The sequence below is a fragment of the Oreochromis niloticus genome, linkage group LG3 (assembly GCF_001858045.2).
Source record: "Oreochromis niloticus isolate F11D_XX linkage group LG3, O_niloticus_UMD_NMBU, whole genome shotgun sequence".
Lineage (NCBI taxonomy): Eukaryota > Metazoa > Chordata > Actinopteri > Cichliformes > Cichlidae > Oreochromis > Oreochromis niloticus.
The window spans coordinates 15,553,648-15,567,852 of record NC_031967.2 but is presented as its reverse complement, the minus strand read 5'-3'; the positions used below and the strand labels follow the sequence as shown (position 1 = coordinate 15,567,852).

The following is a 14,205-nucleotide window of genomic DNA, read 5'->3' as shown; positions in this document are numbered from 1 at the left end:
TAACATATCAGGGTGGCATCTTACTCCAGGCCACCTACTTTTTTAAAATAGTAATCCCTTACTTTACTCATTACTTGAAAAAAGTAATGGGATTACAGTAACGCGTTACTGTGTGTTTGTTTTTTATGAAAAGATTTGGCCCAGATTAACTTGTGTGGTCTGAAAATATGTGTGTTGCTGCAGCAAGCTGGAAAATTGATCGGCAACAAGTGCTGCAGGGCGTAACTGTGCAGGAGCCAAGTCTTAATAATCACTTTTTAGTCTTTTGATTTGCTCATTCACTTGCAAACTTTCTCTTTTTTTTCTTTTCCATGAAATACATAGTTCATAAACTTACATATTCTGTGTCAGAAAAATATTTAACGTTTGTTACAAAATTAAGAAAACTTTATAAAACTCACGCATTTGGTCAAACTTGCCGTAGGAATGGATTGTTCCCTATTCACACCTAACTGTTCATCACTGTAGCCTCAAGATAGAGATAGATAGATAGATAGATAGATAGATAGATAGATAGATAGATAGATAGATAGATAGATAGATAGATAGATCTGTATATGAAAATAAAACTTGAAACAAGCAGTAACTCAATAATTAATATAAATTTCCTTCTCAAAATAAACAAGTCTTTGGTTTAATAAAAATTCCTGCAACTTTTATATGCTTACATGCGTTGTTTGCAATTGTTTTTTCTAATTCAGTGTTGTCATTTGATGGTAAATTAATTTCAGAATAATAAAAAGGAAAAAAAATAGGCTCGACATATAAGATATCTCTGTGAACATTTTGAATATTCTCTTTTTGTTTCCTCTTTTTTTCACATCTGTGCTGAAACTGAACAGAAAAAGTGTCTTATTCTTACCAGAAACAGTTCTTTACTCATCTCAGCGATTTGTAATATTTACTAATAATGTGTCATATGCTGAAAATCATTATTCAAATAACAATTTGATAATGTCCATTCATCGCTTAACTTCAGAACTTACAAAATCTGCACTACAGCTCTTAGGGTTTTGAAGATTTCCTAAATTTATTACTGTAGCAAAATAAAAGAATTCCAGAGAGGCAATTAGGTATAACATGCCTTGAGCTCTAACTTTTATTTAGTTATGTATTTATTTATTTATTTTTGGTGTCAAGCACTGTTCAACTTTGTCTCTTCAAAGTGCTTTCTAAATAAACTTTTCTTCCTCTGTTACTTTCTGTAGTACACCAGTCTACATTAAGACATTTTATTAACAGGCTTTTACAACTTTAAATTTTCTTGTAACTAATAAATCATTAAATTTATTTAAAAATTTTTTTTTATATATTTAGGATTTTTCAATGGAGAGTTGTTACAGAGCCTTTAGTTAAACACCAAGAAGTTCTCATCTGTTTAAACACATTTAAGAGACAAAATGAGCGTCCTGCGGTATAACAGGGGGAATGAACGAGATGGTCCACACACACACAAAAAGGCACTAACAGAGACTGTAAAGCTTCCGCAGGCTTTAAAATACTTTTAGCAGCATGTCAACACAGAGGTGATAACTGGTGATCATTATTCAGCTTCTTATGGTCTCTGCTTTTAATATAGGGATAGCAAAAGAAAACACTAAGCAGCTAATTTACTTAATGAGCAAGAAAAACAGCCGATTATTTTGTTTTTTGTTTTTTTGTGGTACATTAGTTAACTCAGTTCAAAATGTATAATCATGAGTTGGTTTAACTACTAAATTTACAATTCGTTCACTGTAAAGCAAATAATGTGCCCCGGATTTCTCAGCTCTCCGTAATGTGTATCTTATTGAACTTTAGACTTTCAGGACTTTATCACTGCAGGGAGAAAAATAAGCTTCAAATACGATCTGACGCTGAATAAATCATGCGAAAATGAAGGAAAAGTAGGAGTATGAGTTAATAAATAAATAAAGGATTATTAAAAATGCAATCTGGGCGTGTTTTGGTGTTATCTTTTTTTGTTGCTGTTCCTGATACAAGTCAACACACATTTAAAACTGCAAATATTACACGTTTTATTGCAAAATATGATCGTCGTAGAATAACCGTCTTCACAGTTTAACTGTCTTATGAAAGTGAAAACAAAAGATAAAAGTTGTTTTAAAAAACAAAACAAAACAATGATAAGGCCATATAAATACAAACCAAGTGTTGCTCCACAGGAAAAACAATGAACACACACACACAAAGTATTATTGCAGGGTAGTAAGGCTGATGCAGCATCAGGAGTTTAACGTATGGTACATTCTTTAAGATGACATTACTGCGCAAAGGAAAACTGCTCCGAGGATTTGAACGCATGCACAATTCAAGATGATAAACTCTGTATATAAAATTCAATAATAATAATAATAATAATAATAATAATAATAATAATAATAATAATAATAATAATTAACCAAAAAGTGGCGCATGCACGTTGAATTAGTTGATATGTTGACAACTCATTTAAAAAAAGTTAAAAATGAAAAAAGGATGAGACGTATCATGCAAAATATTTGGGCTGACTGTAAGTCGGAGTGTCCACGCACCCAAGAGAGAACTCAACAGTCTGCATCAAAGAGGCCAAAGTATTTGCCAGTGTTAGAGAAGTAAATGTAAGGCGCGGCGTTTGCCGTCGGGTACACTACAGGGAACGGCATGGGTAACAAACATCCGCCCAGCAGGCTGCTGTCTTTGTAAAAAGTTGGTAATTGCACGTTTTTTCCTGCCTCTGTGAAGTGATCGGCGGCCAGCGGCCCCTCCATGTCCGTGGACAGCTGTCTCTTGAGTTTGTTGCGGCGGTTCTGGAACCAGATTTTCACCTGGGTCTCCGTGAGCTGCAGGGAGCTCGCGAGGCACGCTCTCTCCGAGCTGCTCAGATAGCGCTTCATGTCAAAAGTCGCCTCGAGCTGAAATATCTGTCGCTTGGAGAAGATGGTGCGCGTTTTCTTCTTTACCATGGCTTTGGAGTTCACAGTCTGCTGCTGTTGTTGTTGGTGGTGGTGGTGCTGATGGTGCTGCTGCTGTGGCTCCTCAGCGCGGCACTCATTTTGCGCCCCGGGACAGGATCCAGCGGTGAGCGGCGGTGCGTTTCCCCCGCGCTGAACTCTGGGCTTCACTGTGAACGGAGCGACAAGATGTGCTTTGGTGCAGCGGTAAAGGCAAACGTAAAAACACCTGCGAACAAGCTGAGCAACATTCCAGTAAACCAGACAGAAAGCGACGTCCTGCAAGCGCTTTTGCATTTTCCCACTAATAATTTGAACTTTGAGCGTGTTTTATTTAAATTTATTTGGATCTTTATCGTTGTGCTTCTAAACAGATTAATTAGCCTAAAATTCCCTTTCTTTCTATGAAATTTACAGATATGGTACTTGGTATATCCGGCAGAGTTACCTGTCTCCTCTGTCCTTCGGACGTCCCATACATCCTCACGCTCCTCCAAAACATTCTTACATCCACCGTCTTTCTGCCCGTTTGAACAGTCCAAATCTCCACTTCCTTGCGGCCTCAGGTTGAGGATGTTGTCAATTGTGAAGGTCAAACAAGTGCTCCGACTGGGGGCATCCTCTTTGCTCATATTCCCCGGCATTTCATTTGCTCCTCCGAGATTCCCGAAACACCGACGTCTCCGGACTCTCCGAGCACCATTGCTCCTCGGCTGCCACTAGAGCACAGAGGAGCCGGTGCGCAGTAAATCAACGACCCGGAAGACTGCGGTTTAGCAGCTTTTGATTGGCGAGGTTGAGGGGGCAGATGAGGGCGGGATGCAGATTTACGTCTGGCTGCCATATTGGAGGTTTGTGCGCTTTCTTTCTGTCCAGCCTGCTTTCCCGGGAAGTATGCAAAAACTAAGAGTTTGGAAGTCTCGCCAGTTACTTTATTTTATTTATTTATTTATTTATTTATTTAGATGCTAAATACTTTTTTTTAAGTACCTCTTAAAGAACATTAACATGTCATTTTGACAGCATTTTAACTACTGGCACCATGAGAATTATGTAACCCGACTATGGGTTAAGGGGGCGCATAACATAGCCAAGTTTAACACAATAAGCTGCTCTAATCTCGCCTCCAACATTGTGCATATCTCAGCTTAACCTCATTGTTCTTTTTTATTTTCTTTGAAAATGTTACTCACACTATTAAAAACTATTCATCTCATGTTATGCCCTCTTTTCTTTCTTAATTGCCCCTTGGGCATAAATAAGTTTTTTTTTTTTATTTTGAAACCCACATACAACCTAAATTCCAAATAAAGATGCCAAATAAACAGCTGATGACCAAGAAACAGGAAAGAAACCACAAAACGCCCTGTGCATAAAATTTTATTCACATGTGAACATAGAAGTGTACAAAACTCTGTATTAAAATCGTCTTAAATTAACAACAAAAAAACAAACGTGTCAGTCAATCAGTGTTGCTAATAGCCTACCCCTGATCACAGCTATCAAAAGTCACAATATCACAAACACCAAACTGGTTTCATTTCATAAATGAGCTACATTTTAGTACTCATAGGTCAGGTGTGTGGGTTCAAATTTCTGAAAGAATTCAACAGTCTAAAGCCACATGAGAAGTTGAGTGTGATGGGAAACTCAGCAGTGCAAAGAAAAACTTTTTCTGTAGCACATGAATACAAGTTGAAAGCATAAAGTATAGAAAAAAGTATATAAAAATGAGCTTTTGTCCCTGATTTTTGTCCTCAGAGCATTTTTCTATGTGTAACCTTATTGTTTACAGTAATTTGTGTTTTCATGTCCAGATTTTTCTTATACATTTACAAATTAATGAATTCCCAAAGTGTCGTTTTCTTTGTTTTAATTTTTTCACATTGCTTTACAAGCCACAAACATACTGACCCTTCCAAGTATGTGGACCAGCTACATTTTCCAGTGACAGAAATCTTCACAAAATAAAGCTTTAGTTGGAAACTACGTGACTATGTGTGTGAAATATCCTCAGTAAAGCACACAGGACAGGATGGTGGGCAGCTTGAATGGTCCAAAAATATCCATCACAATTTCCATATTTCTAGTAATACTAATTTATTCCTGATAGTGCTAAATTTGGTACTAAAACTTAAAAAATGACCTTTGCTTACAATAAATTGATAAAGGTTCTGCTAATGATGAGGAATTTTATTGCTGAAAGTAGACATCGGCACCTTGATGTAAATTTGCTTGTATTTGTCTATATTACTTCCAGAAAACATCCAAATGAAACATTTCAACAGAGGATGACAATCCTCAGTGCACTGCAGGGATTAACTTTACTGAATATTCTAACATGAACATTTTGCAGCATCATTATTTGATTCATGTGAGTCACAGGTATACGAGATCTCTTCCGCTCTTTAAATCACACCAGCCCGGTCATCTGTGGCGTTATGAATGACACTGGATGGGTGAAGTGGCCAGTCAGCGGATAGTTAACAGAGTTAGAGAAGCCAACTACTGGAGGTGACACGTGGGGCAGGTTTGTCAGTGTCAGCGGGGTGGTGACGCTCTCGCGATACAACACGGGAACTCTAACCACCCTCTGGGCGGCGTACGGTGCAGTGGCGCTGCTGGCTTCTATATCTGCCGTGATCTGCCGTTTCCACTTGTTCCTGCGATTTTGGAACCAGATCTTTACTTGGGTCTCGGTGAGCTGCAGCGACGCAGCCAGCCCAGCTCGCTCCGAGCTGCTCAGGTAACGCTTCAGGTCGAAGGTGGACTCCAGCTGGAACACCTGGCTTCGGCTGAACACAGTGCGCGTCTTCTTCTTTCGCACCACTGTGATGTCACCTGAGGCCAAGAAGAAGCAGCGTCTTCATTAAAAAGTTTCTTAACACACATCGTAAACGGTAAAAATGTTATATATATCTTTAGCGTTGCATTAAACAAACCATGTGGCTGTTAATTGATCAAATTCATGCTAACGAGTCTCCAGGTGAATATCTCCAAATAGGCAGTACTGCTTTGCAATCCAATGAACTATGCAGTGCTATTAAGCAATCTGCAATATTTAAGCTAATTTTATGTTCATATAGCATTTAGATATAAAGATTCATATTTTTATTTTAACCCATTATGTAATGTCTCCATTCAGTTACTAAATGTATAATCCTTTGCTTTTATCTAATTTGTACAACAAAATAAAAATATAATCAAATAAAACATGTTGCCCACTTCTGCTGTAACAGGCAGAGAGGGTATGGCCCTCAGACCCAAGAAATGCTAACTGCACCCCTGCTCTTTGGTCACTGCTGCTGTCAATGCACCTTATCAGAAAGAAAATGCACGTAAACCAAGAAGCTCTGCAAATGCTGCTTTTTTAAAATCGAAAAAAAAAAAAGTTCTACTTGAGTGAGTGTGTACTAGAACGGCGCATGCGTGTCTCAAATTCCGGTTGTGCTTATAGCAGAGCACAAGACATTATTTGGGGGTTTTGTGTGTGTCTTTTTTAATGAATTACGTGTACTTTGAGCTCACCTGTGTCACAGCTGTCCCCTAGAGAGACGCAAGAGGAGCGCGTGTCTTCCTCTTCCTTCTCATCTGGCAGACCGTCGCCTTCCTTCTCGGCCGGTTTGTCATTCTCCTCCGCCTGTCCCGTTAAAGTTGGGGAATCCCGTTCGCTGTTTAGCACGGAGTCTACATGTTCGTGCGAGCGGCTGGTCTTGCAAAGAAGACCTGCGAAGGATGTCGTGAAAAAGAAAAAAAAAAAGTTACTTTAAATCATCCTACACACTGTCAGATTTGTGCACAGCGGGGAATTGCGCACATTCATGCTGTCTGTCCTCTCCAAGATTATAAATACGCATCAGCTCTTCGCTGCTGGTCTATTTAAAGAACAAGAGGGAGATTGTTGTGAGATCGTTGTGTGGATGCCAAATACTGTTGGCTTCTACAAGGCTGATAATCGGAGAGTCGGGATGTTTTACGCACGGGGGAAGGGACAGTGAACCGCATTATGGACCATGTGTCATGTCCACTTTTGCCCCATTGAGACCCCAAAGCGAGATGCATAAATCATAAATGTTAGATGTGGAGGTTTGGGTGATGTTTGTTTATTAATAATAAAATGAGTTATATATATTTAACCCGAATCTTGTAAACGATAAACAAGGAACAAATCGTCGAAACAAAAACGATCATTTGTTATTTTCAGTAACCTTTTCGATGGGACGAAAAGGACTATCAGGAGCAAACTCACTTCTTGAGCTGCCATTCGCTGTGTTTGCAAATGTTCCGCTCCTGTCCGACCCGTCAGTGTCGCTCAGACGTCTCGTTTCCAGACCCGGACACATCCCCGGGTCGTGACCAGTAAGTTTGAAGCTCCGAGTCTCCGCTCGCTCCTCGGCTGAAGAACGTCTTCCTGTAGTTCCCAGCAAATTCTCAATGTAAAAAGATGAACCTCTCGATGGAGGACCGGATTTCAGTCTCGGTGTTTTATCATCCAGCATGCTGACTTTTTGAGTCCGCCCGTTACAAAAATCCCTTTTAAAATCCCCCAGACGTAAATTTTATACTGTCATTCCCGGGAAGGCGTCTTATCTCGGGCCAGAAGCGTCTTCTGCGCGCAGACCATCCCGACGCAGTCCATGTGAGGACAGCCTGCTGCAGTTACGAGAGATCCACAAAGCAAATTCGTTTCGGGTTTGAGCTGAGGGCAAAAGGCGAAGAGGAATTACTCCAGGAAAATACCCGGACACGGTCTCGTTGTTTGTAGGCTCTCGTGTGGGCTGTGCGATAGTCTGCCTTGAGGGACCGCAGAGATGCTGTATTTAGGTCAATTAGGGAGCAAACCAAGGCAGAGATACGGTGTTGTCCTCAGGGCTGGAGATGGAGAAAGCTCCATGAAGAATGGCACAGCGCACAGTACCGCCTATTGGTTACATTTGTCCATGCACACTTTATATTTACTATTCACAAAAGAACTCTGTTACACTCAGGTTTCACTTTCTTGTCCATAAATACACAGCAAAGCAAACATTTCCCACAGAAATGCTATTTTTATATTTTATTTCATTGGTTACTCACATCCAGTTATTTGGCTTTAGAAAAAACAGGGATAAACATGAACAAACCGTAGTAAAACATTTCTTTTTCTTCTTAAAATACCAAAAAACACAAGACTGAGCATGATATATAATGTATGAATACTTTTATAGGAGGAGTATGAATCGTTATTAATAGTATCATTGTGCGCTAATGCTAATAAAAAGCAGATGTTGCTGATGTGGCATTCATGCCAAATAAACAACGCGCGTGAGTGAAAAAAAAAACTCTTACTGCGCTCAATGAACCGTGTACTTCTACCATACTGTGACAAAGCGGAATCTCTAGTCAAGTGAAAAGTTTAGTTTATCTTAAATTAGTTTGCTTGTTTAAATCAGTTCTCAGTAGGTTTGCGGGTCATCTCCCCTTTTAAAAATAAAAACAAAAGAAAAAAAAAACTTTTTTCCCGAGACACCCTCATTCAAAACGTCAGTCTATGGATACAAAAATGTTTTTCACTAAAAAAAACAAAATAACAAAGTACCTACTGGACACAAAAAGCAGCCTGCTTCTTTGAAAAGTCATTTTTTGTGTGTTGTAACACCAGTGAGATGCGTAACCCGATGACGTGTCGCTGGCAAGTTAGAAAGTTGTAATGTGACAAAGTTTTACAAGCCCATCTTTTAACCTCAGCTAAACTAAGCTAACCTCAGCTTAAGGTAGGCACAGGAAACATCCAGTCTTCAAAATATGGGTAAAATGTAAAATCAGCGTTTCTATGTCCAACTCAGTGAACCTAAAAAACTGAAACAAAGTGACAATAAGAAAAACAGATTTCTGAGCAGGAGAGGCCTTTAAAGTTTCATCCCTGAAAACCACAAATTCTTAGAGAGACTTAGACTTAGAGGCTTAGAGCTTTTTATTTTCATTGTGCGGTTTCTTGCACAGCGAAATTGGGTAGCTGCACCACAAAGGTGCAAAAGTAAAGAAAACAATATACAACGAGGGGGGGAAAAGTAATATATATGTATACATATGTGTGAGTGAACTATATACATGTTGCATGCATAGAAACATTGAAACAGAAACATTGTGGGCTGTAAACAAGAGCAGTTATATAATAGTATAAATAAATAAATAAATAAGGCTGGAGGGGCTATGGTCATTTAGGGTGGGGATGGTAATTCCACTGAGACCAAAAATATTGCACATGGGCCAAAAATATTCTGTATTTCTCAATGCGGTTTGATCTGAAGTATAACTTGTACGTTTGTTTACAATCACTTATTTTCTATTTACCCATAGATCTCTCTCTTGGACATGGAAACAGGCTTTTCCTCCTCTAGCATAACCAGCTTAACCTCACCCTAACTGCATAAAAAATACAGTTTTTGTTTGTCTGCTATAATATTTTGTGTGTGTGTGTGTGTGTGTGTGTGGTGGTGGGGGGGGGCTGATTGCCCTGTGTTAGAGTTTTAGAGTTACATTTGGGGCATGATGACTTTGATTGGTGGGCAACTAATTTTCCCAATTGGTTACATGAAAAACTGGGACTGTTGTGGAGGGCTGCACCAATACACTTATAATGAGAACAAATTAGTATTGAGCAGAACTGAGTTCAGCTGATTCATGCGGCCCTCGACAACAGTCCCAGTTTCCTGCCTCAGAGGCTTAAAAGTCAGATCAGTGAGTAGCTTTATATCAAGTTCAGTAACAGGGAAACTTCACACATGACAAAAATTACTTCTCACCTACAAACTAATTGATAGGATGAGGCAGAAGTATTTGACCACGGTTAAGAACTCTTTCCAAATCCTATGAACATTCGATTATTCAAGGGGAAATAATTTATCTTTTATTGAGAGAAGCCCTGCATCACCTTGGGTGCCCATAGATGGACTGGCAGTGTGCTGTAACTTAAAATGAGTTAATTAATGCTGAAAGTGGAAAATATTTAGTCAGCTATGAAACTGTGAACAACGGAGTCAAACACGGCCGTGTTTGGAGTTGTAATAGGATTTAAACACTGTGAAAAGCTTACTTTCATCTGTAAGGAGCCTTGAACTAATGCTCAGAACATTCCAGGCTGCAGGATTTTTTTCAGGCTGCGTGCTGATCAACTTTGTCGTACTTACCCTTATTTTCTACATATTTTTGCTTTTGAAAGAATCACGCCAGAATACAGCAGATATTCAGAAACATAAATAAAGAATGTGAACATAGAAATGGAAACAAATCTTCAAATCTCTGATCAGACTTTAGAGAAGAGAAGCAAAGAGCAACAAACACTTCTCAGAGAAAAGTGTGTAACACCCCCCACCAACATTTTTAAATCTTCATAATACAGCCCAACACTTATGGTGCAGTTTCCCAGCATTTACCATGTAATGCTTTTGATTTTAGTATATCAATCTAAAATAAGACAAGTATCTAAAATACTTAGTGGTTCTTAGTGAAACAAATATAAGTAGTTTACATTTAATAATATATATATGCGGTGTTTTAATGGCCAGGACAAGCCATGTTTCCTATTCTTACCTTGTAATTACACTGTTGCAATTGGGGGTGCTGGCTGCACTATAGAGTAGCCTTCATTTTTATGTAATAGAAGAGTGCAATGGCAAAGCGTATTCTCCCGCCATCACCCAAAAATGTATCTGGAAGGTACTCATTAAATTAAAAAAAAAAAATGATTTATTTATTTATTCATTCATTCATTTATTTGTGTCTCCTTCATCTAAATATACTGTGTTGGTAAACACCAATGGAAAAAAATACAGTTTATTTTTATGTCCTTTTTAAACTCCCAGTTATTATTTATCTGGTCCTTCTTACATTTTACATATCATCAGGAACTGATAAGTATCTTTAGGGCAAAAGGTAAACCAGAAATTCTGGTAAATGTTATGAAGTTACATCTTAATTTCCATGAAGTACTACTTTAATTACCAATTTACAGTTTAAAAAATGTTATTAAATTAATGTAACAGAATGCCAGAAATGCATTTGGCTTTCTGATGATGTTCATTTACTGCTAGCAGTTGTGATGGTAACATGTCAAATCTCACAACTGTGTTCACAGTTTGAAACTGTTGTTATTAAATACATCTTAGTTTTAACATGAAAAATGTCCAATGGTATAAAAAATTCACATCCATTCAAGGAGTTACTGGATAAAGAGACATATTTCTTTGTTAATGGGAAGTTTTAAAACACCAGTCTCCAATATTTGGGATTTCCATCTCTATAAAATTCTGAAAAAAAAAATATAATTTATTAATGAGGACTCTGGTTTTTTAACATTTCATTTAAAGTAACCAAAACCCTTCACAAATGTTGCCACCTTCACATTCAAATGTTTATAAACTGGATTCTGATTGGTCCACAGGACCATGACATCATGAAGTTGTAATGAGGTCCAGCCCACTGCAAGCAGTCACAAAAACACAAGAAATGAGAAAGGAGCCTGATTTTCGTGTGAAATAACGAAAACTTTTACAACAGTCACAGAAAATGTGGCGCTCACGTGGGACTGTTTCACGTCTACCAAGCTGAAAATTTCCTTTCACTGTAACCAGTTGGTATGTTTTTCATTTCAATATCCTTTTAACCTCAACTATTCAATATTAATAAATAACATATTCAACAAATAAGCATTTTTATGTTTTATAAGTTTTATTTTTATGTTTTTATGTATGTTTGGTGAAACATTATTTTTCTACGTATTTCCACCCTTTTCATGCATGAATTCATTTAGTTATTTATTTATGACATTTTACTTACTTTGCACTTGACGGATGAGTGAATGAGATCTTATCCCTTGTCTTGTTTTGATGAGGACCCTTAATAGTGTGGCTTTGCTGTTTATATTAGGCAATTTAGAAAGATGCTGTTTTATTATGAACCTCTAGGTCAGTAGTTCAAAAGCACACGTGGAGGCTTGTCAGAGAGCATAATCTGCCTTCATCCCATTGTTCTTGACCTCCTTCCTGAGCTATGAAAATATGGAGGGCCCAAGTAATTGTGCTGATGCTTATATGAGTCTACAGGAGGAGTTGACGTATCTGGGTACCTCTACTGTTTTTCCCCAACAATGGTTCAGCCAGGTGTTTTTGTGCCAGCTTGAAAAATGACCTCTCGCCGGAACATTAACATAACACTTCCTGTCCTGTCTCGCCCCATTTTGAGGAACAGCACAGAGGTACGGTCAAGATCACTTAATTAGGGCTGGCATAAGGTAGAGATTATACAATGAAGAACCCAACCTCTAGATCACATTCTGTACTAAAAAAGATAAACAACGCCTTTTCCTGCTTCCTATATAAAGCAACATTTTGAATTTATTAATTTAGGATTGTGGAAATTTATTAGACTATTATTTGCAGTGTGAGAAGACACCTAAAAGATTTAATGCTATAATTTAATGATGTGCGATTACATGTCCTGTACTAATAATTTTACAAAACAAAACTGTTATCAATGAACTTGAAGTATCAGAAGTATTGTGGTGAAGGGCCCCTGTCTTAACATATTTAACATAGCCTATGTTAAATAGCATTTGCTTCTTGCTGTCTGATAGCTTGTGCTGCCAATATTTTACACGTCCATTGCTTTTTTATATGAAGTATTAAAAGTGACAAAAGCTGCCTGATAAATGTAGCCAAGTATAGAAAAAAATAAAAGCTTAGCATTTATCTGGCGTGAAATGTAAGCACCCAAATCCCCTTAAACTGCACTCTGGGGCTGCACTTTGCCAGTTTTTCTCTCTCTCTTTTTTCACACAAATGACCTTTTGCTGCTTGAGCAAGTTTTCAATTAAACAATAAGAAATCCAGTCCTCAAGATTGCTTTGATTTCCCCAGCACAGCCTGTCCAGAAATAAATCATCATAAAGCGTATTCAGATGATATTCCAATGCTGTATCTTTACTGCTAGTTACGTTTGTCTTTCAGTATACATCATCAGAATCAGTGCATTAATAGTCTGCTGCTGGGGGATCCTCCACATCATTATTTCTGGCACTATAATGGGCCACTGTGTCAATGCAAACTGTTGAGGTCAAAGCCATGGCCCAGAATGCAGGAGTGTATATGAGGTCAGTAAGGTCCAGACATCTTAGGTCGGCCTTAAAAGAGCCAGTCAACCAGAAGGCCCCTTTATGCCACATGGAGCGTAGAGTTATTGACGACGTTGTCTGGTCTTTCAGGCTCTCCTGCAGCAATCGCCGTCGACTGTTGATTTATTTCACCTTCGGGTTTTTTTTCATCTTTCATTCTTAAAGAACCAAATTTCTACCCATCAGATGAGATTTAAAGCATGCCGTTTCTCTGGCAGTTTGTGTCAAATGGGTCAGCGCTGGGCCCTGCATGAAAACAGACTTCCAGGCTCCCGCTGTCACTTATCAGAAATGCTTCCTAATCTGCGTTTTATACCTGCTCAGAAACTCCAAAAAGAACACTCCAGATTACAACCATCGAAACTGACACATACTTCTCCTGCTTAATCCCTATTAGCCTTCACCTCACTGCACCCTGAGCCCGATTCATTGGAACAAACCAAAAGGCATTCTGGGAGTTGTTTGTTTTATTGCAAAAGCTTTTACGCTCTCACACAAAAGTCCGTTAGGAACAATTAGTTTGCTGTCTTTAGTTTCGCTTGTTTGAATTTTTCTTGGCAGAAGCCCGAACGCAAAACAAATCCAAGACTTGGTTGAAATAAACTAGCGATGCCTGTTTGTTTAACCCTTGGACGGCAAATTAACCCCTGTTAGAGCCAGTTTGTCAGTTCAGCACAAAGGAACGAAATGCTTGATATTTTAAGCACATTGTGGGCTATTGCCACATATCCCCACCCATCAGTGCAAATATAAATGCATGAAATCTTCAGAAAAAATGCCCATCAGGACTGTTTGAGAGGTTTGTTTATGCTCAGACATGACACATTTAGGGACTATCCACACACTTCCTGTGCAAGATAAAGTAACCTAAGATAAATGCAGCCACTGGAGACGTGTTTCATCCCTCTGGGCTGGGGTGGAAATCAACCGAGCACTTCTTGTGGAGTACAAGTATCTCAGCTGATGGGACATTAGATCAATGAGAAAACATCAGCTTAACTGTAACACCACTAATGTCTTTAGCTGTAATAGGACGTGGGATATGTTTACGCCAATGGTTTATACCTGATTAGTAAATGTTTATATCTTTATCTTCAGAGTTAGTAATAAAGTAATAAAGTA

General features: G+C 38.5%; 2 protein-coding genes across 2 annotated transcripts; both read right to left on the bottom strand.

The window, feature by feature from the left end:
* Positions 1-2,021: 2,021 nt before the first annotated feature.
* LOC100693658 (homeobox protein HMX3-A) lies at positions 2,022-3,682 on the bottom strand. Its single transcript, XM_005464460.2, has 2 exons — positions 3,382-3,682; positions 2,022-3,103 (listed from the first exon to the last, which is right to left on the bottom strand). The coding sequence occupies exons 1-2, from the start codon at positions 3,575-3,577 to the stop codon at positions 2,547-2,549; spliced, it is 753 nt and encodes a 250-aa protein (XP_005464517.1). The 5' UTR covers positions 3,578-3,682; the 3' UTR covers positions 2,022-2,546.
* Positions 3,683-4,525: 843 nt separating this feature from the next.
* LOC100693395 (homeobox protein HMX1) lies at positions 4,526-7,815 on the bottom strand. Its single transcript, XM_005464459.4, has 3 exons — positions 7,183-7,815; positions 6,462-6,659; positions 4,526-5,774 (listed from the first exon to the last, which is right to left on the bottom strand). The coding sequence occupies exons 1-3, from the start codon at positions 7,430-7,432 to the stop codon at positions 5,347-5,349; spliced, it is 876 nt and encodes a 291-aa protein (XP_005464516.1). The 5' UTR covers positions 7,433-7,815; the 3' UTR covers positions 4,526-5,346.
* Between the last annotated feature and the right edge of the window lie 6,390 nt (positions 7,816-14,205).

Bases quoted from the DNA above. Each gene is read 5' to 3' on its own strand.
- LOC100693658 (XM_005464460.2), bottom strand. From the start codon at position 3,577: ATGCCGGGGAATATGAGCAAAGAGGATGCCCCCAGTCGGAGCACTTGT. The intron at 3,104-3,381 runs GTAACTCTGCCG...CTCCGTTCACAG, and splicing joins CCGAAGGACAGAGGAGACAG to TGAAGCCCAGAGTTCAGCGC.
- LOC100693395 (XM_005464459.4), bottom strand. From the start codon at position 7,432: ATGCTGGATGATAAAACACCGAGACTGAAATCCGGTCCTCCATCGAGA. The intron at 6,660-7,182 runs GTGAGTTTGCTC...CATCCTTCGCAG, and splicing joins AGCGAATGGCAGCTCAAGAA to GTCTTCTTTGCAAGACCAGC. The intron at 5,775-6,461 runs GTGAGCTCAAAG...TCTTGGCCTCAG, and splicing joins AGGGGACAGCTGTGACACAG to GTGACATCACAGTGGTGCGA.